General features: G+C 43.5%; 2 protein-coding genes across 2 annotated transcripts in view; both read right to left on the bottom strand.

The window, feature by feature from the left end:
* Positions 1-1,447: 1,447 nt before the first annotated feature.
* Positions 1,448-5,278, bottom strand: ERP29 (endoplasmic reticulum protein 29; the record flags this gene model as incomplete). Its single annotated transcript, XM_082007518.1, has 3 exons — positions 1,448-1,950; positions 3,127-3,265; positions 5,159-5,278. The coding sequence occupies 3 exons, from the start codon at positions 5,276-5,278 to the stop codon at positions 1,448-1,450; spliced, it is 762 nt and encodes a 253-aa protein (XP_081863644.1).
* Positions 5,279-9,314: 4,036 nt separating this feature from the next.
* The window catches only part of NAA25 (N-alpha-acetyltransferase 25, NatB auxiliary subunit), a gene marked incomplete at its 3' end in the record, with an annotated part of 29,157 nt that continues 14,149 nt past the window's right edge, over positions 9,315-24,322 (bottom strand). The window contains exons 12-24 of the mRNA XM_082007856.1: positions 22,639-22,846; positions 21,964-22,050; positions 20,727-20,907; positions 19,990-20,089; positions 15,363-15,514; positions 15,020-15,145; positions 14,467-14,710; positions 14,121-14,244; positions 13,701-13,766; positions 13,087-13,184; positions 12,757-12,867; positions 12,175-12,321; positions 9,315-9,437 (exon numbers count right to left, since the gene is read on the bottom strand). Of these exons, the coding sequence (XP_081863982.1) occupies positions 9,315-9,437; positions 12,175-12,321; positions 12,757-12,867; positions 13,087-13,184; positions 13,701-13,766; positions 14,121-14,244; positions 14,467-14,710; positions 15,020-15,145; positions 15,363-15,514; positions 19,990-20,089; positions 20,727-20,907; positions 21,964-22,050; positions 22,639-22,846 (1,767 nt within the window). The remainder of the gene's footprint in view (positions 9,438-12,174; positions 12,322-12,756; positions 12,868-13,086; positions 13,185-13,700; positions 13,767-14,120; positions 14,245-14,466; positions 14,711-15,019; positions 15,146-15,362; positions 15,515-19,989; positions 20,090-20,726; positions 20,908-21,963; positions 22,051-22,638; positions 22,847-24,322) is intronic.

Genomic DNA, 24,322 nt, shown 5'->3' with positions numbered 1-24,322 from the left:
AGCAGTTTCTCTAGAAAGCAATTTAAGAAGCAGCTATTATTTGGAACCATTTTTTTTATTATAGCATTATTAATACATTTTATCTTGCAGCAATGCCTGCTCCTTGTACCCATCCCCGGATTCAGAAGGCAGCAAAGCTCCCACAAACATCAGTTTTGCTTGGCTTAAAGCATAGTCTTAAGGTAAAAAGCATAGGTGTTTGTCTTTTCAACTCTCTAGAACCCTGATCAGAAGTACATCATCTTCCAGCGGCCTTCTCAACGCCACACAGCGTGAACAGCATGGGCAGTATCAAGTTTTTCGGACTGACCTTATCCCTGGCCCAGGTATCGCCCTTAAAATTGTATAGAAGGGACTTCTAGGGGCAGAAATACTTCTGCTTCCTGTTAAAAGACCTAATTTTCAAATACTTAAAACTACCAAACGCTGATGAAGCTTTAGGTTGATAGTGTCAATCGCTTCTGAAGACAAGGCTGGAGAAAATATTTTGTTCATGTTAAGTGTGGCTTGAGACTTTCAGACATCCTTATTGGTCTCACCCCTCCCTAATTTGGGCATGGGAAATGAAGCTTGGATGGGAAGGACACGCAAAAACACGCAGGTGTTGCACGTGCTTTTCACCCGTAAGAAAATTCACCCAAATTCACCTCTGAAAAAACACGTTTTTTTCACAAACTGGAGAGACTAAGCGTAATAGCACCTCAAGGAGACTCTGCCCTTGCTCAGAGCTCAAACGACTCGCTCTGTCAGGGTACCACAAAGGGTTTCAGGAGAACGTTTGCCGAGATGACTGCTCCGGCCAGAAGATGAGGGGCAAGTTCTGATACGTGGAGGACCTGACTTCACTATGCCTGCCAGCATTTGGCCGATACCCAAGCCGAACGGAGACAGGAGCCACTGAAGGAGAAGGCAGAAAAAGGAAACTCAGGGTCTCTGAGTCAACAACAGGTAAGGAGAACAAGACTCGGAGAGGGAGCCCTATTGGGAAAACAAAAGGTAAGAGGAGGGACAGATCAACGAGCATAAAACCCAAGGGCACTAAGGACAGGGAAAAGTGGGGATGCGAGGGGCACCCAATCTGTACCTTTTACAACAAGATTCCATGTAAGATGGAATGTGAGACTGAATTTTGTTACTTGTTTGCCAGGGAGCAGCTGTAAAAACCACCAGGAATGTGCTTCAGGCCAATTTAGTGCTTTTTTTTTTGTCTACTTTAACACTGTTATTGAATAGTATTACACAATACCAGCGTCTTGCTTTAAGGTGATTTTTCCAACATTTATAATACTGTGGTTTTAAGGAATGTCTTCCTCTTGATCTTCTAAACTGAGAATACCAGAAAGAAATCTGCTGCTCTCTTGAAGTCAGCGGGAAGTTTGCTTGCATAAGGAGAACTGGTTAGGACTCTTGACAGTGTTTCACAGCTTGTACAAAGTTCTCCAACATATTAGAGCTCATCTTTTTCATTATTCTTCTTCAGGAAAGAAGCAAGGATATTGAGGCTTTTCTGGAGCTCCTCCTTTTTTCCATCACTCATTTTGTTCTTCTCGATCAGTTTTGTGATTCGGACGACTTCATTAGCAGCAAACTCTTCTCCTTGCTCCAGTATCTTGCTCATAATTTTCAAGTATTGCTCAGCTGACTTCTTCTCGGTTTCTTTTGTTTTTTCTAAACTTTCTTGCCCCTTTTTCAGGAGGGACTGGCGTTCTGATTTCTCAGTGGTGCTCACAAACTTGCTGGCCAGCATGTCGTACTCTTTCAGGCAGCCTGGCATCCCCAGATAGATGCCGTTACTCTTCAGCCAGCGCTGAATAGCCCCGGCCTTGATTTGGCCGCTGTAAGGTAAGGGATTGTCAAAGTCACCATCCTGGAACAAGTGAAAAATAGGGAACTTTTCCTTATCCAGCTTGTACTTTTCTCCCAGCTCAGTGTTCAGTTTATCACCATAATCTGTGAAGAGAAAATGAAACACAGAAAAGCACAGTATGTTAACCAAAAGAAAAAAATAATTTAGGACCCTCTGCTACACAAACTGATAAATATTTGCCTCCGGGGCTTCAACATGTCCCAATAACCTCTTTGCCTGGAAATGCCATACCCTGAAACAAAAACACCCCAGAAAATCATTTGTGCAAGGCAAACCGTTACCAGGTTTTCTGAAGAAAAATACAAGATTCTAATGGTGCTTTGCTGTGACTGTGATAGCGTAAGATACCAGCAGGGCCTCTACGAACAAGCCCTGTCCTCCTTATGGGAAATTAATAGCTATTATTTTTTTCCTTGTTTTGCTCTATCCATTGATTTTATTTGATTTTACAGTTAAATGGATTTTTTTCCTGATCTATGTGCAGAGCGCGTACACTTACACGTTTTAGCTCTGACAGCATACCAAGCTACAAGATGTTTTCTCGTCTTGCATAAATTGCATTTATTCTTGAGGACAGAAAGCATAACTTAAAGAGATTTCAACTATGTTACTTAGCTAAATCGATGTGTATTTAGAGATGTCAGCGTGGGTGAAACTTCCCAGTTTGACAATTCCTGTAAGCCTGAACTCTTAGTTCTACCTACAAAGCAAGAGCGAGTAAGGTCACTGTGATCCATTCTTCACTGCTTTTCTCTTAAAGCCAATTACAAGAACATCACGCTACACCAGCTGTAGCACAACGGCCACTTTCTGCACTTCACCAGCGATAGACGGCAGGTTTGCTACCACAAATTAATCATACCACATTTGCTTTCTTTGACCAGGCTTGTGGCTAAAGCATGATCCTTGTAAGGCCTGTTCCCTAGAAATGAACGAAAAGGTTTCTCTTGGCAAAGGAAAAAAAATAAAAGACAGAAAGTGCTACAAATGAGGAGGGTGGCATCCAGTTTAGCAGCGTGGGCTGACTTGCTTCATTAACCAGCCGAAAGGAGATAAGCAGCACTCCTACGCTCACGGCGGGAGGTGCAGCGGCAGAGCTCAGCGACCAGCCGGAGCAGATGCTTTGGTCTGACAGGGCTGGGCCCGTCTCATTTCTCACTATCACAATTACCTCAGAGCCTGTTTTCATCAGAAACTGCAGTGAAGTTTATTTCCTCCACACCAACCCATACTGTACTAATCTGTCCAGAGTTCCTCACCTGATATTCCCACTTCAGCCACCAGAAGATCTTCGCTGGAGCCTGAGCTCTCTGCCAGCTTTTTAAACTCATCTTGTTTCTCACCATAAGGATATTGCGTGTCAAATTTCACAAGGACAAACTTATGCTTTGGAATTACCTAAAACAAGAAAAAGAAAAAGAAAAAAAAGACAAAACTTCAGAGTTTCAGGTTTAAGTAATCTATAGGTCACCTAAGGTTGCTTTAGCTTGCTCTTTTTTTTCCTGTGCAATGAGCAGATGCAGAGGGAGAATGGAAATTTTGTTAATTATGGCCTTTCAAAAATGACTCACTGCGATGTGGAGGAAAGACTGAGCTTTGGGTGTCTGTATTGCTACACCAGATGATAAAGATGGTATGTGGTAGGTTTTGAGGGGACCTGATAATGCTTTTAACTATACATGATTTGCTTACTGTAAATCTCATTAGTATCTTGGAAGAAACTCAGCTAAACAATTTCCAGTGGGGCATTAAGAGGATAGAGGCCAAATCTCATGTCATTCTGAAGTGTCCCAGCATGAGAACTGCAGCTCTTAGCTGAGAGAGGAGGTGTGGGGAGGGAGCGGAGGTGCTGGAGGTGCTTGTGCCGGTTCAGTAAACGAAGAATTCGTGTTTCCATCGATTCCTCTTCGCTTCTGCCACTGCTTTTGAATTTTGCCCCACCTGAATGATGCCCTTTCAAACAAGCTTGGAAATGCATCTGCTACCTGGTTTGGGCTTTTTTTTTTCCCTCCCTCCAGGAGAAGACCTTGCAAAAGTTTTTTCTAGCGAACAGGGTCAGATTGCAACACAGGTCCCCACCTACAAAGCACACTGCAAGCACTGCTGGGGCGCTGACGTAACAGCCGGTTGCAGCAGTTAACACAAGTTTTCAGTCCTGGGCCTGCTGATCACTTTCTTTACTGTCCTGGTACGAAGCGAGCATGGCAGGTAATGCAGCTTTGATATTTCTGCTGGTCTTTTAAAGTCCCTCTTGCGGTGTTCTGCCAGTTACTTCAAATTCTTCTTGTCGCAGAAGAGCTGGAAGCTCCTAAGAGTTGTAGAACGCCGTAGCGTTAAAACACCAAAAATGGTTTGTCATAGCAGAAAAATCAAGCGGGGGGCTGGCATGTGGCGAGAAGCATTTGCTCGCGCCTGAGCAGATCGTTTAGGGCAGATACTTTTCAAACAGCTCAGCTGACGGCTGTCTCTTCAGCTCACGCTGCTACAGCACACGCTTTGATCCCGCCACACGACGATGCCCTTGCCACAGGCGTCTCGCCATCTGCCTCCAGCCGGGCCTGTGACACCTCTCGCAGTGCTACTTGCTACGGACATCAAAATCCTGCCACCCTCTAGGAAGATGCCTGCATTTCGAAGCGATTTACTGGAGAAAGAAACCGTGCAAGACTCCAGTCTGACAGAAGCCTGTTGCTTTCTCTTTCATGAACGAAAAAGAAGTGAAACCGGCCCAAGCGGAGAGCGTGCACGGCGCCGGCTCGCTCCTCTGCACGGTCCTGCCCTGGGTCACCGGCACTGGCAGCGCGGGAGCCCGCCGACAGCGGCTCTTCGGCTCCCTGGCCGGGGGCGCGGTGAGCCGTCCCGGCGCCGGGCCGAAGAGCGGCGGCGGCAGCCGGACCTGGCCGAGCCGGGCCGGGCCCCCCGTGCTCCCCGTCCGCAGCGCTGCCCTGGCGGCCCCCGTCGGCACGGCTCCACTTGGACCACGCCGATTGGCTGTCCGCCGCGGCTGCCGCTCTCCTATTGGCTGTTCCGCGGCGGGCCCGCCGCCTCGGCCATTCCGCCGGCCCCGGGCGCTCCCCGGCGCCGGTGGCGGCGGCGGGGGGGCTGCCCCGCGCCCGCAGCCCGCTCCGCACCCCCGAGCGCCCACATCGCCCCCCCCCGGCCCTCCGCGGCTGTCCGCCTGTTACTATGGCCGCCGCGACGGGGCACATGGCCGCCGCGCTCCCGGAGCGGCCACCCCCACCCCCCGAGCGCTCTGGCAGAGCCGGTAAGCGCCCGCCGGGCGGGCCGTACCTTGTAGAAGGTGATGGCGTCGAGGGGCACGGAGCCCTTGGTGTGCAGCGCGGTGCCGCCGGGCAGCACCAGCCCGAGCAGGCAGAGGAGCAGGGAGCCGGCGGCGGCCGCCGCAGCCATGGCGGAGCGCGGAGGGAGCGGGGCTGCCGCGGCCACGTGACCGCGCGGAGTGCCGGCCGCCGCCGGGCGCTCGCCCCGCCCCGCCGGCCCCGGGGCCAACCGGGGGACCGGGGCAGCGCTGCGGTCCAGGACCCAGCATCTGCGGCCGCCCCCGGCGCTGCTCGGACGCCGTCCTGCTTCCGCGCCGTCCTGCTTCCGCGCCGCGCGTGGAACGGGCAGGGCGCAGGGGCAGCCCCTTCGCTGCCGCTGCCGGAGAAAGGAAGGCGAAGCGGGCGGCGGCCAGCAGCAAACGCACAGGAGAGGAGGGCAGGATCGGGCCGCGCGGGACAGCCTGCAGCGCTGCGGGCGCGCAGCTGAGCAGGGCGAGGAGAGAGCAGCTGGTGGTGCGGTACTTGTTCATACGCAGCAGCAGGCCAGGCAGGGTGGCACAACGCTCTCAAGCGCTTTAGATTTTATGGTGCTGCTAGAGGAGAGAGCTCATGCGCTGCCGGCCCTTATTTTCCTTACCAGTGGAAGCCAGGATGAAGTACAAGCAATGCAGAGAGCCTGAACAGCAGCCCGACAGCTGATCGCATCAAAGGACAGACACAGCGGCCCAGCAGACATCAGTCGGAACCCAGTCTGCAGGTAGAAAGCAATGAGCGTTTTTCCCCCTCTTTCCATCTTCCCTCTTTGCAGGTAACTTGATTTTGGCTGCCCTTGCCCCTGCCCCAGGGGCTGACAACACTAGACAGCATTGGCCAGCACTTCTCCAGACAGAAAAATGAAAAAGAGGCAGCAATACCGATTTGTAACGAAACTGACTTTTATATAAATTATAAACCCATCCAGTTTAAAGCAGATCATTTGCAGTTGTGTCACTAAGTCCGTAGAAGGCTGAGGCATACACATCTTCTACAGTCATAAATTAACAATGAATAATTAAGAGAAACTTCAGATAAGGCTGCAGATAGAACAAAAAAAAACCCTCTAAGATTACTAGCGGTTAAAATAAAGTCGTGATTATCAATGATTGCAAAATATAAATGCAATTTTTGAAGTTAGAAAGTACACAAATGATGAGCAACACAAACAGGCATTGTACATTTTGTCCTGTATGTAGACAAAGCAGGGGAGGACTTCTGACCTTTATCTACATCAGACACTGATTTGAAGCAAAGGGAAGAGTTGAGGAAATCTGTAAAAGGATCGTGGCTCGTGATCCCAGTAGTATAAAAGCAGTATTTTTTCAGTCTGTAAACAGTAGTCTTGGTAGCTTCTTCTAGGTATGTTTTTTCAATTCATCACAAAAAAAATTATCCAAAACAAACAAAAACAAATCCCAAGAGTGGAAAAGGGGAACAGCAGCAATGGGTTATAGCTTGAATTTCTTACCAGGTCCCTGTGGGACATATTCTGGAAGGGAAATGCTCTTTTGTAAGAAATATATAATATATCTAACTGTACACAATTTATAGGGGGAAGAGAAATTCTTCTTCTCCCTCAACCAAGCCCCCAGTCAGTACGGAGTCATTTTTGTACACCCTCTCCTCCGATGGAGAAACTACAGCTTGTGAAGAGATGGCACCCGGTTTTGTAAAACACTGAGTAATCCAAAAATTGTATTTGAGAAGCTTATCGTTCACCAGTGGCTGGAACTGCAAAGGGGACAGCAGCTAACACCGAGGAGGAGTCAGTATTTGCCCTGCATGGGTGCAGGGATTCTTTGAGACACCAGCCCACACTGGACCTGCGCTGTGCCAAATGCTGTGACGGGAAGCAAGAGCAAGCCATAGTTCCATCTCTTGTCAGACTTTGCTTCAGATGACACACATCCTCGCCAGCACTTTCAATTCTGCTTTTAGGGGAGCTGATGCAGAAAACCTTTTTTTAAAGCAAGTTCAGCTTTCAGGCATGTGGGAGCATTTTAAACGATCGGTTATACTAACCTTACACTTCACTTACATTTTTCACCATTGCTTATCGATACGACTGGTTGAGTTCAACCTGTTGCAGCAGCAGTGGAAAGAAACTCCAGCGTAAACCAGCCCCTGGACGAGGGTGCTGCGTCAACTTTGCATTCAGTGCTGGAGTTTGCACAAAGCCCTCTCCAGTTAGCACCGCCACGGGGAGGGAGGGGACAGGAACACCAGCAATGGCACTTTGCCTCCTTGGATGAAAAGGGGCAGTGCAGATTTCTGTCTCAGTTCTTCTCTATGAATTGCATCATCTCAGCAATGGGACTGTTTTCACTCACCCTACACGTTTCAAAGCATCAGCTTCAGGCATCAGTCTTGCTTTAATTTAAGGAGCACAACCTTCGTTCCAAAAAGGTATTTCTATACAACATATAAGAGTTCAGTTGTGGGTTGTGTGTTGTTGGTGTTTTTTTGTTTGTTTGGTGTTTTTTTTTTTTTTTTTCCTTTTTTCTCCAGGAAAAGTATTACTATAAAACAGACTTAACACGTTTTGGTATTTCTCCAGCCCAGAGCACTTACCAGACATTGCAATTAAACCATCAGGACATCCATTACAATTTAGACATTTTAACCTGCAGACATTCTTCTTTCCCTTTCAGGATGGGGCAAAGCAAAACTAAATCCAGCAAGAGCAGCAGTGTGATTTTTTTTTTTTTTTTTTTTAAACACAGGGGATTTATTTTAAAAAAATACTCTCATCAACATTCTAGAATTACTAACAAAACATACTCAGAAGAGATGACAAAGGTAGGATTGTCAGCTCTCTTTAAAGTTTAAATATAGACTTCAGATACTAGCTGCTTTAAATCAGAAGATGAGGAATCTGTAAAGTCTGACCTGTCCCTTGTGTTGCAGGTACATGTAACTTTTTTTAGCCTACCAATTTTAGGCCGCATTACTCCTTTACAAATAATTAAAAAAAATCCACAAAAACCCAAAAAAACCCAAAGCAGCAGAAATGCAGATTCAGTGGGAGCAGATGATGCAATTGCACTTTCTAACAGAATGCCTAATAAGCTAATACTTGAATAATCAAAGATCAACTGCAAAAAGCAAGCATAGTTACAAAAAGTATTCTCAGCCTCATACCACAGCGGTAGCAAAAGTTACCTTTGCCAACTTAAAACCAAAGCCAATAGGATTTAATTTCTATTAAAATATTTAAGTCTTAAAGTTTCAGTAATCTAAGTACACTTTTTAGGAGTCATGATGATTGCTGTTTTACATTAAACTGACACGAAACCAGACCGCAGCGTCAGACTTCACTGCAGCTATTATATACAAGGTTTCTGGTTTTGTCTTTTTTTGCTGGAACACTGATTCCCCTCTCGCGCTCTAAAGCTTAATGGCCAAGTTTGCTCCTCATCAGCTTTGCAATTTTTCCGAAAGTGAAAACAACCTGTGCGTACACTAACACCACCTCTTCCCTCCAGCAGTTCTCTCCTTAGAGGAGACTGCCTCACCACCAGACACGGCTTAACTCCCACCCTGTGACGAAGGGCTGGGCTCGGCTGGAAGGTGTGTTCCTCCAGTGCCACCTCACCTCGCTCTGCTGCACCAACACACGGAATCAATTCAGTACAACCAGGCGGCTTGTGGACAAAACAGGCAGCTCCAAAACAGGCTCATTTCATGGGAGGTGGCTGAATGTGGGCCTCTACAATTTCTGCACTTCTAAGGCAAGGACCATACAAAAATTATAAACACTGTATGGTGATGAAAATACAACTCCTTTGAGAGATACGCTTTACACTGGATTTCTATTGCTGCTTCTAAAGACCATCTCCAGTTGTTTCTAGAGATCAAAAGGGAAGAAAGTTAATTTTCTCCTCTTGCAATATGCTTATGAACATGTATAAAAAGTGGTCAAACCCCGATAAGGGTCCCTGCTTCTCATTTATGTACAATAATTTAAATCAGCTCAATACATCTGTAATACCTAAAAAAATCGTTTTATGAGTTTTAAGTCCTTCATGCATTATGAGGAAGTTCTGGATTAAAGTGATGGTATATTGGATGTTGCTTCTGTCTGGGACTCTGGTGTCACTCCCCTGTGGAGTCTGTCAAGGATGCATTTCTCAAATCTTTAGTTTTTTAATGGTATCAAGTCTCTTTTTCAGCAGCTCTCCAATTTCCTGAACTGAGTGCTGGTAACTGCTCTGGACCTTCCCTTGCACAGTCTTTGTAAACTTTTTTTCTTCCTGCAAAACGCAAAAGAGAAATCATTCACTCTACAGCAACTGCTTAAATCCTCCTGTTAAACTTCCCCCACTATCTCAAACACTGATAAGAATTTCAGGAGGACCACAAGTTTACAAAGGGAATGCTATCAGCACAGAATAAGCAGCACCTGCTCAGCAGCAATAACCCCTGTAGATACTGGTATTGCCCAGACAGGGCTGGTAACACATTAACAGTTCTTCAAAACTTCCGGAAACATCCTTGTGCAAAATATTTGTGGCTGAAATTGAGAGTGTGCATAACATTTTATTTTAGTCAGCACTTATTACAGAGTTTCTTATACAGAAAGGTGAAGTCAAACAGCAAATGAACACTGACCAGCCAAGACACTCTTACACTGAATTCCAAAGCACAGTGAGCCACAGCACCTGGGACAGGTTCAGGTGTTGCTGATTCAGCAATACTAGTACCTAGCTTTCCCAAATGGATTAGATTCCCTTTAACATGCAGTTTTCTAAAATGCCCAAGGCTTTTAGGACCACCATCATGCAACATTGTTGGCATTGCTCCTGCAGGGAGAGTGCGGTTAGCACTGAGCCATCGTGAATGATGCTGTATTTCTGTATGCAGAAAGAGCAAATCCTGGCACCTAAAGCAGTAGCCACAACCACTGTCCTGTCAAGAGGTGACTTGCTATCAGGACACCGTTTGCAACACTTGTGCAGATAGCAGCAAAAAAGCCTGCGAGGCACAGCCTGAGTAAACCAATCCCATGTGGGAAAAATCTCGTGTCAGTGGCAAGGTTCAGCTGACACGTTGCTACTATCACTCCATTCACCCCAGAATTTTCACCAATGCCTGAACATGAGGACTTTTTCAAAAGCACCTTTTAGCTCTAAACACAGAGCTGCAAACATAGCTCCAGGTCCGAGTAGAGCTATACAGGCTGCATTTGTCAGGGTTTACTGCGACAATTTCAGACAAACAGAATAGCAAACAATGTGAAAAAAACACAGGAAAAGCTGCAGACTGCCACAGATGCTTCTGCTCAAATCCACGTGAATCTAATGGTTGGGTTTTCCAGATTTGCCTTGTGTAGTAATTTGATGCCTTGCCTCAAAGGAAAGATGGAGGAATTTGCTGAGTCAGCAAGGAACCAGGAAAATCACAAAGATCAATTATTACCTGAAAGTGTCTTATTCCTTTAGAGACAAGGTTCTTTGATGATATTAAGAAAACGTACTTTTTCGTTTTTATTCAAATTTGCATTAAATATAGTCTAAGGGATTTCTTTGTTTTGTCAGTTTTTGCAGTTTCTTTTTTTTAATATGTATTTGAGATAGTTCTACATCAGCCTCATACAGCAACAAGAAAAAGGAAATTTTAAGTAACGTGCTCTGAAATGAACAGGACAATCTAATTGAAAAAATACAAGCTGGCTAACAGCAGCTTAGGTGGACAGAAGTGCAATTCTGAAATACATGGGTGCAGCTTTCAAATAATCCTCCCCAATTCAAAAGCCTTTAGATCTCCCATCTAGACAAACCTGCACGCCAAATTTCCCTGGTTTTGTCATAAGCGCCGATTCCTCATTGAATTTGTGGGGGTCCTGGGTAACACAACTTCTGCCTGGGCTTTCTCAAATCAGCATCTCCCACCCCCCCAAACTAATACTGGTGAGGGGATGACCCCCCCTCTCAAACCTTTCTCCTGGAATCTGCAATTCTTCTTTGACACTGAGCATGACCCACCACTCCCCCAGCCCCTCTCCCCTGCGTGTCAGAAGATGATGCCTATTCCACCGCTTTGCTGCGCTGCACTTTTTATGCCCACCTGTGTTTCAAGAGCACCATAAGGGAAATTCCAATTCTATGCTTTCAGTCACCTCTACGCTTTTTAGCTGGACTCTGAGACTATTTCAAAGATACTTTCCAGATCTCAACTGCTGTTTTAAACAAACACGTTCAATAGTAAGCACTGAACTGTTAGAAGATCCCTTACAACAGTAACATTAACTTGTCTATCACAAGGTTTAACTCTTATCTGATTGCAATGGCTTAAAAAGCCAAGCTTCCTCACTAAGCCCATGCTTCACATGTCTAAAAGTTGGCATGTGTAGTGCCTATTACTCCTGCCTTTGTTTTTTCCCTATATAGCTGGGAGGGGAAGAAGTTGCCACTTGCTCTTCTGTAAAGACCAAGTCATTGTTTCCAGGGAAGTGACTAATCAGCAGTAGGTGAATCTCAAATGTGTCCTGGAATAAGTATTTTGTATCCGTTTTGGCATGCTAAAATACAGAGAAGAGAGTAAGTCATATCGCAGACAGCAAAGTAATGTTAAAAGTTTTTATTCACTAACATACCACAAAAAATGAAAGTATTTTCAAAATTCCTGTGTTTAGATCTCATTTTTTGAGATTATTTTGTGCAGTGAGCTAGAGCTGATCAGATGAGGCAAAGTCACTGTCATTATAAAAAAAAAAAAACCCAAACAAACCACAAAACCCTAACTCACCACTCTCAAACTGAGCTTTCTAACAGTCTGGTCCCTAACCTCTGGTTAAGAGCAGTTAAGTCAGTCATAAAAGGTGTTTTGTTTTTTTTTTTCCGTTTGTTTTCCTTTTTTTTTTTTCCTTCCAAGAAAACATTTTGGAGAAAAGCAGCTTTCAACAAAGTTATCCCATAGGCCTGTACATACAGGTTGTTACGGGTCACACGCAAATGTATAAAGCACACAAATAACAATGCAAGTTCTTACCTGTAAAAGCAGAGTGTCCTTGAGGGACAGCTCTTCAAGCTTTAGTGCAGTCAGAATCATTTCAAGCCCTTTGATGTGATCTATTACATTGGAAGTTAATGTCTGTAGTTCAGTAACATAATCCAGAAAATGTGTAAATACAGGTGGCTATAAAAATAAATTTATAAACACATATTAATGGCTATTCAAATGACTATTTTCTATGACAACTCACTTTGTAACATCTATCATTCTATTCCTTCTCCCCGCAATGCTAAGCTATAATGTACCTACCCAAACAATACCAGCAGTTAACTAGTTTACTGTACTGCATTCAAGGCAGAAAGGCCTGTGATACTCTAAACTGTTTCCTATTAAAACGCTGTCATGTGACATCAGAGATGGGGCACATCACCATTTGATTTTAAATAGAACAGGAGTTTTAAAAATTAGTACTGAGTAATCTCTAAGCCACGTCAGCCTCTACAAGGCAAGTTGTATGAAAAACAGTTTATTAACATGTCATCTATCCTGATTTTTCTTTCAGTATAAATAGGCTGTTGGACTGGAGGTGGAGGAAGAAAAGAAAGGAATATCGTCTACCATAGCTACACTGCATTCTTTTTTTTTCTTCTTCTTTTTTTGCAGGTTGGATTTAAAAGGTCGGAGGACACTGTCACAGTAACTTGATACCCACAGGGCAATGGAGATCGTCTGTAAAAAAGGTACAAGTATGTTACAGGTTGCATTTACATGAGGCTTCTAAACTCATTTTAGTGTTCCTACTGATAAGACTCAGAGTAGTTAGAATATGCAACAAACAACTCTGCTTTCACGAGTGACTGAGATCAAAGAACTTTCCCTGTGTTTTAGTCCCAACATTTCTACCCTAGAGCACTCAAAAATTTCTAGTTTCCAAAGAAAAAAAAATACCTCAACAAAGAAGACTAGGTTTTCTAACAGGTTTGGATGAGTTTTCAAGGTGCCATCTCTGACTTCAATCAAATCACCTTTACATTTATTGAACAAGTCTGAAAAGCAAAAAAAAAAAAAAAAAAGAAAAAAAAGACAAAAGACTTATTCAGAACATGTAGATCAACTTAAATGCCTATCTTCCATACAGTATGTATCTCAGTGCCATGTGCAAAGCTGTCAGAGGACTGACCGCTAAGCTGCTAACGATAAATTTGGCCAAAGCCTCTCGAGAAGGTCCAGCTCTGAAGTTTCCTCTGCATTGCTTTTCATTACAAACAGTATCTCCACTCCATTTATTAGCACACCTGGACCAAGTACCAGGGAGACAACGGTTGCCAGCTAGGTGGCAAGGTAGCGAAATGATAGGACATAACGACATTCTGTGGCATGCAACAGCTTAATAATCAGACAAGCCAAGGGGAATCTCAGCCTCCTTCCCAAGTATTTTTCAGAGGCGTCTGCAGATGCATTAACACACCTCTCCATGATTGCAGCACACTCAGCACCACATCCTCGGAGCACCATGAAGCACTACCCTAGCTACCCATGTTTATTCTTGTGCTACCATTTACCTGCTAGTCGTTCTGCTAAAGACTTGAAACTATTCCCTATCCTCTCCTGGATTTCTGCTGAATCTTCTGAAAGGAAAAAAAAAAAAAAGTAGTTATAAACGACAAGTTTGTGTATTTTCGGCTTCCAGAAAACTAAGAGACATTTAAATGTAATTTAGTTTTAGCAGTCAAAAGCAAATACAACTGCTTTCAAAGAGGATCCAGTACTACATCTACATATACTGTACAAAAATGAAGGCTTGCTAAAACATTATATTAAGGCATTGTCTCCCAGGTAACAGTGTCATTCAGAAAAATTAACACACAAGTAACAGTCTGGGTCCACATCAGCCAACTCTGCTACTAAATGGAGACATATCTCGCTCCCTCCCACCACGCATCATGACAATCTGGTTAAACCCCTGCCCCTCCAACACTTACCTAAGCCATTGGTATCTAGTTCATAAATATCACTAACAAGATAAAACAAGCTAGTCTGGCATTGACAGCTGCCATTACTGAAGAAGCCAGCCATTCGGGTAGGAGGAGGGCCAAGGACAGGATACTAGGCAAGAAGCAAAGAAAAAGATAAAGGTGTTGCAGCTTTTCCTTATCCAGAACACAGTGTTTGTCTCTGGCACATCTCTCGGTCAGATTCATACACTACAAACTCAGGGTCAGTTAAGTGCATTCTGCAGACTGCTGGACGTTACGAGATGCATTCAGTTTCTCTGCTTGCATTCACGTTCATTTAATATTTGGGGATAGCTTTTTCCTTAATGGGTACCTGAATTTTTTGTTCTAGAAACTTCTTCCCTGAATCCACTGCCGCTTCCAGCTGCTGAAGCAGGGATCGAATTGTATCAATCTTGGATGAGACGCCGTTCTCTGCAGTCTTTTCAGAGTTCTTTGGTTGAATAGTGTGACTAAGAGTTGGGAGTCCGCTTACTAGCCTTAAAGTTAAAGACCGGATTCGCAACCACATGGTTTCTTCCTCCAGTGAGAGTTTCCTATGTTCTTCAGAAATGTCCCTAGAGAAAGGCACCAAATGTTTTCAGGCAAATGCTTCAGTTTTGCAAACTAGCAAGCTTCACTCAGGTACAAAAGCCTACCCAGTTATCACATACTGTATGAAGAGGAAGGCGGGGTCAGAAATTCAGAAAACTGTATTAATATGTAAAAAGGCAGCACTGCTAGAAGTGATGAATGATGCTTGTTAAGCTTGCAGTTAGCCAGCCTAGAGAACATTTAAATATAGCAGTTGCCCTGAAAGAATTTTCTTCGCCACGTGTGCTGTAAGGAAAAGGCATGACTCTACAGTTGAGGATATTTGTACTCACCTGTCTTTTGGATCCCAGTTAAAGAAGACTGTCAGGTCTCTGTTGTCACGCAAATCTTTCCACGGAATGTCATCCTCCTCTGGACTCAGACTCATGGACTTTACACTTTCTTCTAAACTGGTTGATCTGTATGTAAGAATAAGCAACAACATTAAATCAAACATTTGATCACTGGAAACAGAAAACACTGCTCACTTAAACAACGTTCTCTCCACTGTTCAACTCTTCTGATGTCAGAAGAGTCAAACTCACTACGGCCTCACTTAGCCAGTGTTCTGTCTGGGCACAAATCTCCAATTTTTTTCCACGTGCAAGGTGCTGCACTTATTGCTGCTGTACTTACATATTTGCTTCAAGTAAGAGGTCTAACAACATCCGTTCTGTGCGAACTTGCGCGAAGTGAAGGGAAGAGTTCAGCCTATTTCTAAATGCAATGAATTCTGGGATCTTCTCAAATGCACCATACTTGTAGGCTTGAATGATATATTCTGAGGTCTGGAAGAAAACACACACCATCTCTGTATTAGTTACTTCCATGAATTCAAAACAACCAGAGTTCAAACAAGGTCACTGCCAAGAAATTGCATTTCTGTGGTTGCCATTAATCTAGAGGTACAGAATCTGGCAGATTCTGTACCTCTCCCTGGGAGAAGCTTGCACTTTTGCTTGCCCAAGTCACCCCAGCCGTTTTGCTACTTGAATTTGAGAATGCCCAGATGTTCCAGCGGGCAGTGCGATTTAATAACCAAACCAACACTAAGAAACATCATGTTGCTGTCTCCACTGACACTGAAAAATACTTCAAGGGGAAATATAATTTTGGAAGACTGGTTTTGTTTTTTCTCTCCTTTTTTTTTTTTCTTTTTAGATGCATTGTTAAAATCATTAAATCATTGCTTCATTGTGAGAAGTACTTTCAGAGAAAAAAAAAAATATATCCCAGATTTTCTAGAACTGACTTGGATGTGCATTACATATTACCGCCAACATAGATTAAAAAAATTACTCACACATTTTTTTGTTTCTCTTTTTTATTAGGTTTTTGAATACAGTATCACAAGATAATGTCATGCAGTGTATACACATACAATACAATCTAAACACCAAAGGAAACTGTCAGGGTCCATGGGATAGTTTGCTTCCCCTCTGATGAAATGCAGCAATGCAAGGCACGCAACTAATATGTCACATCAGTCCAAGCAATCTCCAGAAGGAGATTTATATGATGGAGCCCCAAACAAACCCTGTATTTTAATGAAAATTTCTAGCTGTAGAGACAGAGTGAACTATTTATGCCCCCAGTCAAAACAGATGGCTGTATTTTTTTACATCAGAATTACTCCACAATTGAGAAATTCTGTCAAATCAAACATTCTCTTCTGAACAAGATTATGAAATGTGCTGAAGATGAGAGGCACAAAAGAATGCCTCTGGTTCACTGAACTTTATATGGTACTAACAGACTCAACCTGTCTGGAAGGCTCTGAGAGACTAGAAGCTAGCACTCGCAGATGAAAGACCTTTTTTTTCCCCTCCAAAATAAGAAATGTCCTCTAGGTAGTCTGTCTTTTTTTTTTTTCCCCCCTAAGAAATTTGGTTATTTGCACTGTATGAAAAAGATATGCCAAATATTCAACAACATACCCTCTGATAAACAGCCTTGCAGAGTTCATTGTCAGGCTGCGGGATTGCGCTATGGGTGCTAATTCAACTGCATCGACGTGGTTTTTAAATCCCCATAGGACACGTTGGTGTTCTGTTTGCCTGCAGTATCTGGAGAAATTAAAGACGGACGGACACAAGAAAATTAGAGATTACTTGTGATTCTGCATATTTAAAGGAGGACTATCTCGAGAAGGATAAAGTTGCCTTTTTAGTTTTGGCCAAATACAGCAATACCGCCTTCTCTCTCCTCTCTGTCCTTGGCATCCTCTCCCAGAGCAGAAATATTATGTCAGGACTGCACAGCATCCTAGATGGCTGTTACTCATGGGACCCACTCTTAAACAGGATTCACCTCAGGCTGTTAAGTTCAGCAAGTCAGAATGAAAACATATTTATCCAAAGCAATCAGGAGCTATATTTTTATGCCAGACCACTTCATTTATATCCCACACTTCCTGTTCTAGGCAGAGTCCCACGCACAGCATCCTGCAGGACACGTTCTGTGCTGCAGCGGACATTCCAGCTATCTTAAACATCAAGCTAGAGAGGTGCAGGCAGTATCCGAAATCCTGTAAAAAGGTAACTGCTGAAGGATAGTCCTCCTCTAACATTGCAGTTAGATGCTGTTATGGGACTCGAATGGGAAGCTGGTATCAGGACTCTGAGTATGAAGGGGCAACCCTAGCAGAACCACAACAGCACAGAAACTGGTAGCAGATTCTGACCCTGTGATACTTGGGACATGTCTTATGGTAAGGAATCCCTTTTTTTTGCCTCTACTCTTGTCATATTATTATCCTAGGTGAACAATACCCTGACTTGAGCCTTCACTTTCCTGCAATTTGGACCTTACAGTTGGTTTAAGGACGCTTGCTATTTGCAAATTAGTACAGCTTTTGATGCATTTCCCAACTAAAAGGATCTTAAGGTAATAACCACTGGAAGTGTCCAGAACACACGAGCGATTTGGCTACCCAAGATCAACAATGGCTCACGGTCCTTTGGTTGCAATACTCTGTCTCCAAGATGAGACATAATGTGAGTGTGTTCCAGGGTCACATCCTTATCCTGTAGCATGAAGAATTATATAATGCTGATTGCATCGCTTTCGCCCCTCTTGCAATTTCAACCTTTTAAGGTGTGGTCGTGAGGCAGGTTGGACCATTCAGGCACTGCCTTTTCAGGATTTCTGGAACACGAGTTGCGTAGCATTTTCCTGGCAACAGCACTTGGAACGTGTCTGTCTTCATGTACAGATGTTGAGCTACTGGAGACAATCAGTTCTTCTCTGCTGCAAGCATCTGTATCACTCATGCCAAAGAGAATAACCTACTTCCAAGGTAACCACACCTGAAGTTACTTCAGATTGTTTTCCAGGGAAAGATGATTTCTTGATGCTTTACAATGCATGTTCCCAAGCCAACAAATCACATCCGATAGTTTTTTCAGTTCACTTTTCTTTTCACCTGGCACCCAGCAGTCAAGTGTTTTATTCAGACAGTTGGCTCCAGGTATGCTTTTCATTAACATCCACCAAGTGACTTTTAAACAAGACTGAGCAAGTTACTCCTCATTAATAAAAAGAAAAAATAAAAAAATCCACCACTACCAACAACAGTCATGTAGGAGAGAGCTGTCTGGAGCCAAGGGCTTCATTCCAGCATAAAACATTCCTTCCAGGAACCCACAGACTCTTAGCAAGTAGAACCAGTGCTTGAACAATGAGCAAGTGAGGGAAGCAGATGAAAGCAAGCTCCTCTATCATACAATCTGTGTACTCCTCTGCATCCTGCTCCCCACAGTGAAATTTCTGTAGGGACAGGTCACAGTAACTCAGCATCTACCTTCCAGGCACAAGTAAATGGCAACTGGTATCTTGTACATAGAAATAACCTGGGCTGCTGACAGAGCAAGGGTACTCTTCTGAGGGATTACTCTGTGAGAATCTTTACTAGTCAGTACAGACGAGTCTTGTGCTTTTATCTATTTCTGAGATGGTGGGAAAGCAAGTTGTATGACTGCAGAGCTGTCGGAGCCAACGTAGCTAGCGGCTGACTGGAAGAGCTACAACTGGATTGCACCTTTGTTTCTTACGAAGTAAAGTAAAATTAATTTTCTCCACCTACCTCTCAACAGTGATCAAACTGTAAAATATAAATATGCAGGATATATTCACACTCCTCAGAATGGGACTACCTTGCAAGCTTTAGGGAGATGGACTGACATACATATATTTCCCTACCACAATTCTGGACTATTTCCGTTCCTATTTGCCCAATATATTTCCACCAAAACTTGAAGAACGTGTAGTTCCACCCTTCTCCTACTTAACTCATTTTTCATGGATTCCATGGGAATTCTGAAACAGAATTGATATTGTCCCTATGAATGTATCAGAATGTATATCAGAGTGTACTTTCCAAGTAAGATTACTGACAAGTACACTTACTAACCAGCAAGCTACAAGCACACTAGATACCTAGGGCATGGCACGCATTTTAGGAAGCGCCTGATCTCTTTGGAGGAATACAGCTACTCTCCCCTCACTACCTCCTCCATTCCAGTCCCAAGTTTCTCATTCAAGACAACTTTCTTCTCATTCACACTGCTTTTTGGGGTGAACCGAAACAGGTCATTCCCATTAGCACACAGCCAGGTTTTCCAGTTTGATCCTATCAATTCAAAATAATGCAGTTAGTCACAGGCTCTGCTCTGCCTTCAGTGAAGCTGAGACTTCCAGACTCAGTTTTTCCCCTCTGAAATCCTCCCACCTTGTTCCTTGCACTTTCTCTACTTTTTAAAGTGATGTGCATTCCCCACCATCCCTGTGTGCCCAGGACAGCCATCATTAAAATATGCTGCCTCGGTGATTGTAACATAACGGATCTGTAAATACGCCATCACTGTCTTGACCCACCATCTCTGGCTGCTGCATGACTTTCCAAAACGCTTCAAGTTATATGACGCCAGGACTTATTTGCAAACTGACATTTCACTTAAATTATTGCACAGAAATCACAATCCATTCATGTAAAAGTAATCGTACCTGTTTTTTGAGAGGCATTAAAACTGGCTTTTAAAAATAGAAAGCTAAAGCAAAACCCCATATAACAGTACGTTACAAACTCTTGTAATGAAAAACACAGGTGAGGCAACCTTTACTATAAACACGAAGTTGCACATATTATTCCTTTGTGTTATCAACCACTACGTTTCTGTAAGCCCTTACATAGAGCACGGACTTCTGTAAGGCATCTTGACGTAACTGCTCTGTTACAAGGACACAGATGTTTCTTTCAACTTACATCTTTCTGGTTGGAGTGGAAAAACCTGAGTGCAAAATTGCAGGATTGGGATGCAGCAGCATAATGGCCCAGTGACTCTGCATAGCGCGTCAGAAGATAGCTGCAACACAACACAGCACAAGTCAAATATCAGCACACAACCCTGGGGAATCCTGAATTTCAAACACAGCTCTGAACAGAGACCTGCACTGCAGTCCAGCCTTCATGAAAAGTCTGGAGATTTAACAGACGGCAATCATAACACTCATACTAAAATTTATGCATTTAGCAGTAACGGAAGGAATTCTTAATGTTTTAATGTGGGGGCTTGGAGTTCCTCCATCCCCCTTGTTAAGTGTGCAAGAGCTTTACTTAATTAGATACCCACAAACACACTAACCAAGCCACGGCCATCTGGTACGTTTGTTTTATCTAGCACTCCCAAGCTTTGCTGAGCAATGACACAAGCCAGAAAACCAAGCTACAACTGGCATCAAGATATACATTTCAGAAATTTCTTTCAGATTCCCTTTAGTTAATACTCCTAAAAATCCCAAACTGATCAAAATCACACAGGAAAGATACTCCACGAGAAGGAGAGTATACTTCAGTAGATGCGTCTCATGTAATTCCAAAACACTTCTACACAACACCATATAAAAATCTGATAATCTTCTAGTAGCAAAGGAAACTGAAGATCTCAGGACTGGTTACTGGAGGGTCACCATCACCAATTATTCTCAGTATATACTACCCACCCGATGGTGTCGTGCTGTATGTGTTTTGCATCAAGGCTGGAATAGAGCTCTGCAACAGGTTCAAACGCACCAAGCCTGCAGTAGATTCGAATGAGCAGCAATTTAAACTGTGAGTTAGAAGGACTATGAGATAACCCTTCTTCTAAGAGAGTTAGGCACTGCCACACAGCCATCTCTTCACCTGGTGACAAAGACAAAACACACAGGTGTGATCAGAGAGAGGCACTGAACACTGACAGCATGCTTCACTTTGACATTGAAGCTTCCGCACGTTACACACCTCTCAAAACGGTCCCACTTATTGAAACATGCACGTGGCATTCGTCAGCTGCGTCGCTGCCCTTAAAACATAACACCCACTCCAGCACTATAGCTGCTCTCTGAGGGAAAAGTGGAGGAATAGTTCTTCACAGGGATTATCTAGCTGCCAATTGTACAGAGCACAGCACTCGTACACGGGCCCACTGCAGAAGTGACCTTCCCTCCCAAGTCCTGGACTGTCCAGGATTTCTAGCTTATACATACAGAGCACTCCCAAACATTATGCAAGAGCGCAGCACAGAGCCAGGAATTCAAGAGCCCACGCTCCACCGGTGATCTGCCAGAAACCTGACAATGGATTTACTCAGGTTAAAGACTAAATCTTCCTTGGGAAAGACAAAGGTGTAACTGATGGCTACACTGACGGGCGGGAAGATAAACAGTGCCCAAGGACAGCCACCGCTGCAGACAGACTCTGTGGGATTAGGAGACAGACAGGCAGAGCAGGCGTGGAGCACAGGAATACTCAAGACAGGGCAACAAGTCTCAGCAGAAGGTCTAGAAGCAGGGGATGCAAAAGACTAAGTATGTCTGTGAGAGAAAGAATTACTCTCGGAACACCTCTGATACCAGAAGGGAACTGTCAGCAGAACTCGTGCAAAGAGAGAGAAAACATTATCTACATGAGAAACTCGGAACAAGCCTCTGAAGACAGCCAGCATTGAGCTGCAAGAGTTCTCAGCACAGCTCTGCCAAGACTTACAGGAATTAATAAGAAAAACTAAATGCCTTTAGAGGTCAGTGAGATTCAGATCAAACACTAATTGAATGGAGAGACTCCTGAAATGTCTCATACTGAGAAAAAACCCCAGAAAGCTATGGGCCTAACAAGCCATGCCAGGTACACACTGGACACAGACTCCCTATCACAACCATCCAGGGTGGTATTAAACAAGACACAATGTTAGGAACATACCTTCTAGCCACAGATCGAGCAGCAGGTGAACTGCAAGCAGGCAGTAATAATCTGAAAACTGCAATTCAGTTTTCAAACAAGATTTCCCTAAAATGAAAAAAGTTACCCTTGAATTACTACAGTGCTGTCAGCTGCTTCTCACATTGTCAGCATTATCAAATGACACAGATATCTGGCAGACAGTAACCACAGCTTAATTTATAAAATCCAGAGTTGTCTTAAAAAGTGAAACAACTGTACCCATGCTGCATGAAGTGGACTTTGGGCCACTTCATATGTTGACATCTGCTGGAAGAAGAGAAGACTCTCCTACAACTGCAAAATTTACGAATTAATATTCTTACCCATGTATTTGTCTTATGTACACCAGTGATAAAGCCTGGCTTTTCTTAAAGGCACAGGCAATTTTGCAAACATGCAAATGTATCATCTGAACTACTCAGGAATGTCTTATTTATCTTTAAGGTAAACGACTGAACCGAAAAAAATTGAAAGGAAACGGATAACTCAGGTATGGCCAAGGATATAATCGTAAAGGAGAAAGCAAAGTATTATCTAGTGGCACAATGGCTGCCATCAGCATTTGTGCTGTTCCATCCCTCTGAAAAAGCTCTAGACTTTTGCTCATAAAAATCTGCAAGTGAACTGCAATATAGGTTTCAAGTTTTTTCTCACCAAACTCCAATCCATGATGGTATCTTAACATCAACTCCCGGACCACAGTCAGCTTCTGCTTCTTATCCATGGTGTGATAGATACCGAGCAATCTTGAGAGCTGCACCACACACAAGTGCTGTTGCAGAGCTTTGATATCGGCTGGCAGTGCAATTTCACTCTCTGCTGTTGCCGACAGAGGGATTACTTCCAGCAATTGACTGATGAACTGAAAGAGAAAGTTGTTAAATTCTTCAGGGCATCTGGGACTGCACAAACAGAAGGCATCATTTTCTCCCTCAAATCAAGAGGGGAAAAAAAAAAAAGCAAGGTGGAAACACATCTGCATCAACCCTGATGTCACACTGAAGTCAGTGGTTAAAGAGCTGGCTTCAAAAATTTTTTTTTTTTTGAAAGGTGATGAGCACACAGTTCTGGTTGTACTCAGTAGCTTTTAGTAAGTTTTATCAAACAGACGGGAGGAAAAAAATAAATCACAGGCAAGTTTCCAATACATTGACACACAAGAGAGTTCAGGCACCTGCTAACACTCACAGTAATAACATATGCAATTAAAATAATTAGTTACTGAAAGGCTTCACAGCATACTTCCAGGAAACAGTGGTTTTGTACTAGCTATTACATTTTCTGTCAACTCTGAAGTAATGCGCTGTACTCAGTGAGGTCATCATCTTTGATTAATAACTTATTTTTTGAATGAAGTTGTAAGAAAAGCAGCCTCTCATTGTATACAATTTTAATGGGAGACAGCAGACTTCTCACAACACACAGCCAGGGCCGGACAGTGGTTTCCCGTTGCCCTGAAATCCAACAGTGTTTACAAACTGAAAACTGAGTTAAAGCCAATGAATTCAGCTTTACTACATTTCGTCTTGAAACACCAAGAACCGCATCAAATGCATGCCCTAGGAAAAAAGCATGACAGCTGGATAGTAGGAACACACAGCACCATGCACACAAATTCCAGTTTTCCCGTAGACTTTGATGAAGACTGTGTTGACAAATCTTTGCAGTTTGAGGTTTTGCCAAGCTGAGCAAGGTCAGCTGAATCACTAGGCTGCATACTCCAATTTATACCTCGCGGAAGTCAAGACTGATGTCATGACAATTATTTTTGGAGTATCTTGTGCAACTGGCGGCCCTACAAGATGGCCACATTCTCAGCTACTGAACTGTGAGACTATCCAGAACTCTTAAAAAAAATAAAAAGACACTCCCCCAGCTGTGTATAGCCTCAGTATGACCCTGCTACTTTCCCTAGGATACAACAACATTCAGCATCTTTTGCTGTGAAACGAGAATAAATCTACAATGATCCAGAAATATTAAGTACCTTGAAACTTTTGTATTTCAAAAACTCATCAGCACCACTAACTTTCCTCAGCTACAAGTCTCCTTGACCAAGATAAACTGCTACAGACGCAGGCTTCAGAGGCATGACAGCCAGGAGACAGCCATACACTGGGAAGACCTTCTAATATGTCAGTATGACACAACATGATACATTCACTGAATCAGCAGCAGTTTTAAGGCCAATCAGAAAATTTTAGAGAATTTATTCAAAGTCATGGTTTTTACAAGCACTGCGACAAAACTGTAGCCTAAACTGTTATTATTAAATATCATTCCCCCCTGCTCTGGGTTTAGAATTTGCTTCCTGAAAAGTTAGGATTAAACCTGTTCA

This window comes from Phaethon aethereus (genome assembly GCF_964289735.1).
Source record: "Phaethon aethereus genome assembly, chromosome: 17".
NCBI lineage: Eukaryota > Metazoa > Chordata > Aves > Phaethontiformes > Phaethontidae > Phaethon > Phaethon aethereus.
Note: the sequence above shows the minus strand (reverse complement) of the source record. Positions and strands in the feature narration are given on the sequence as shown.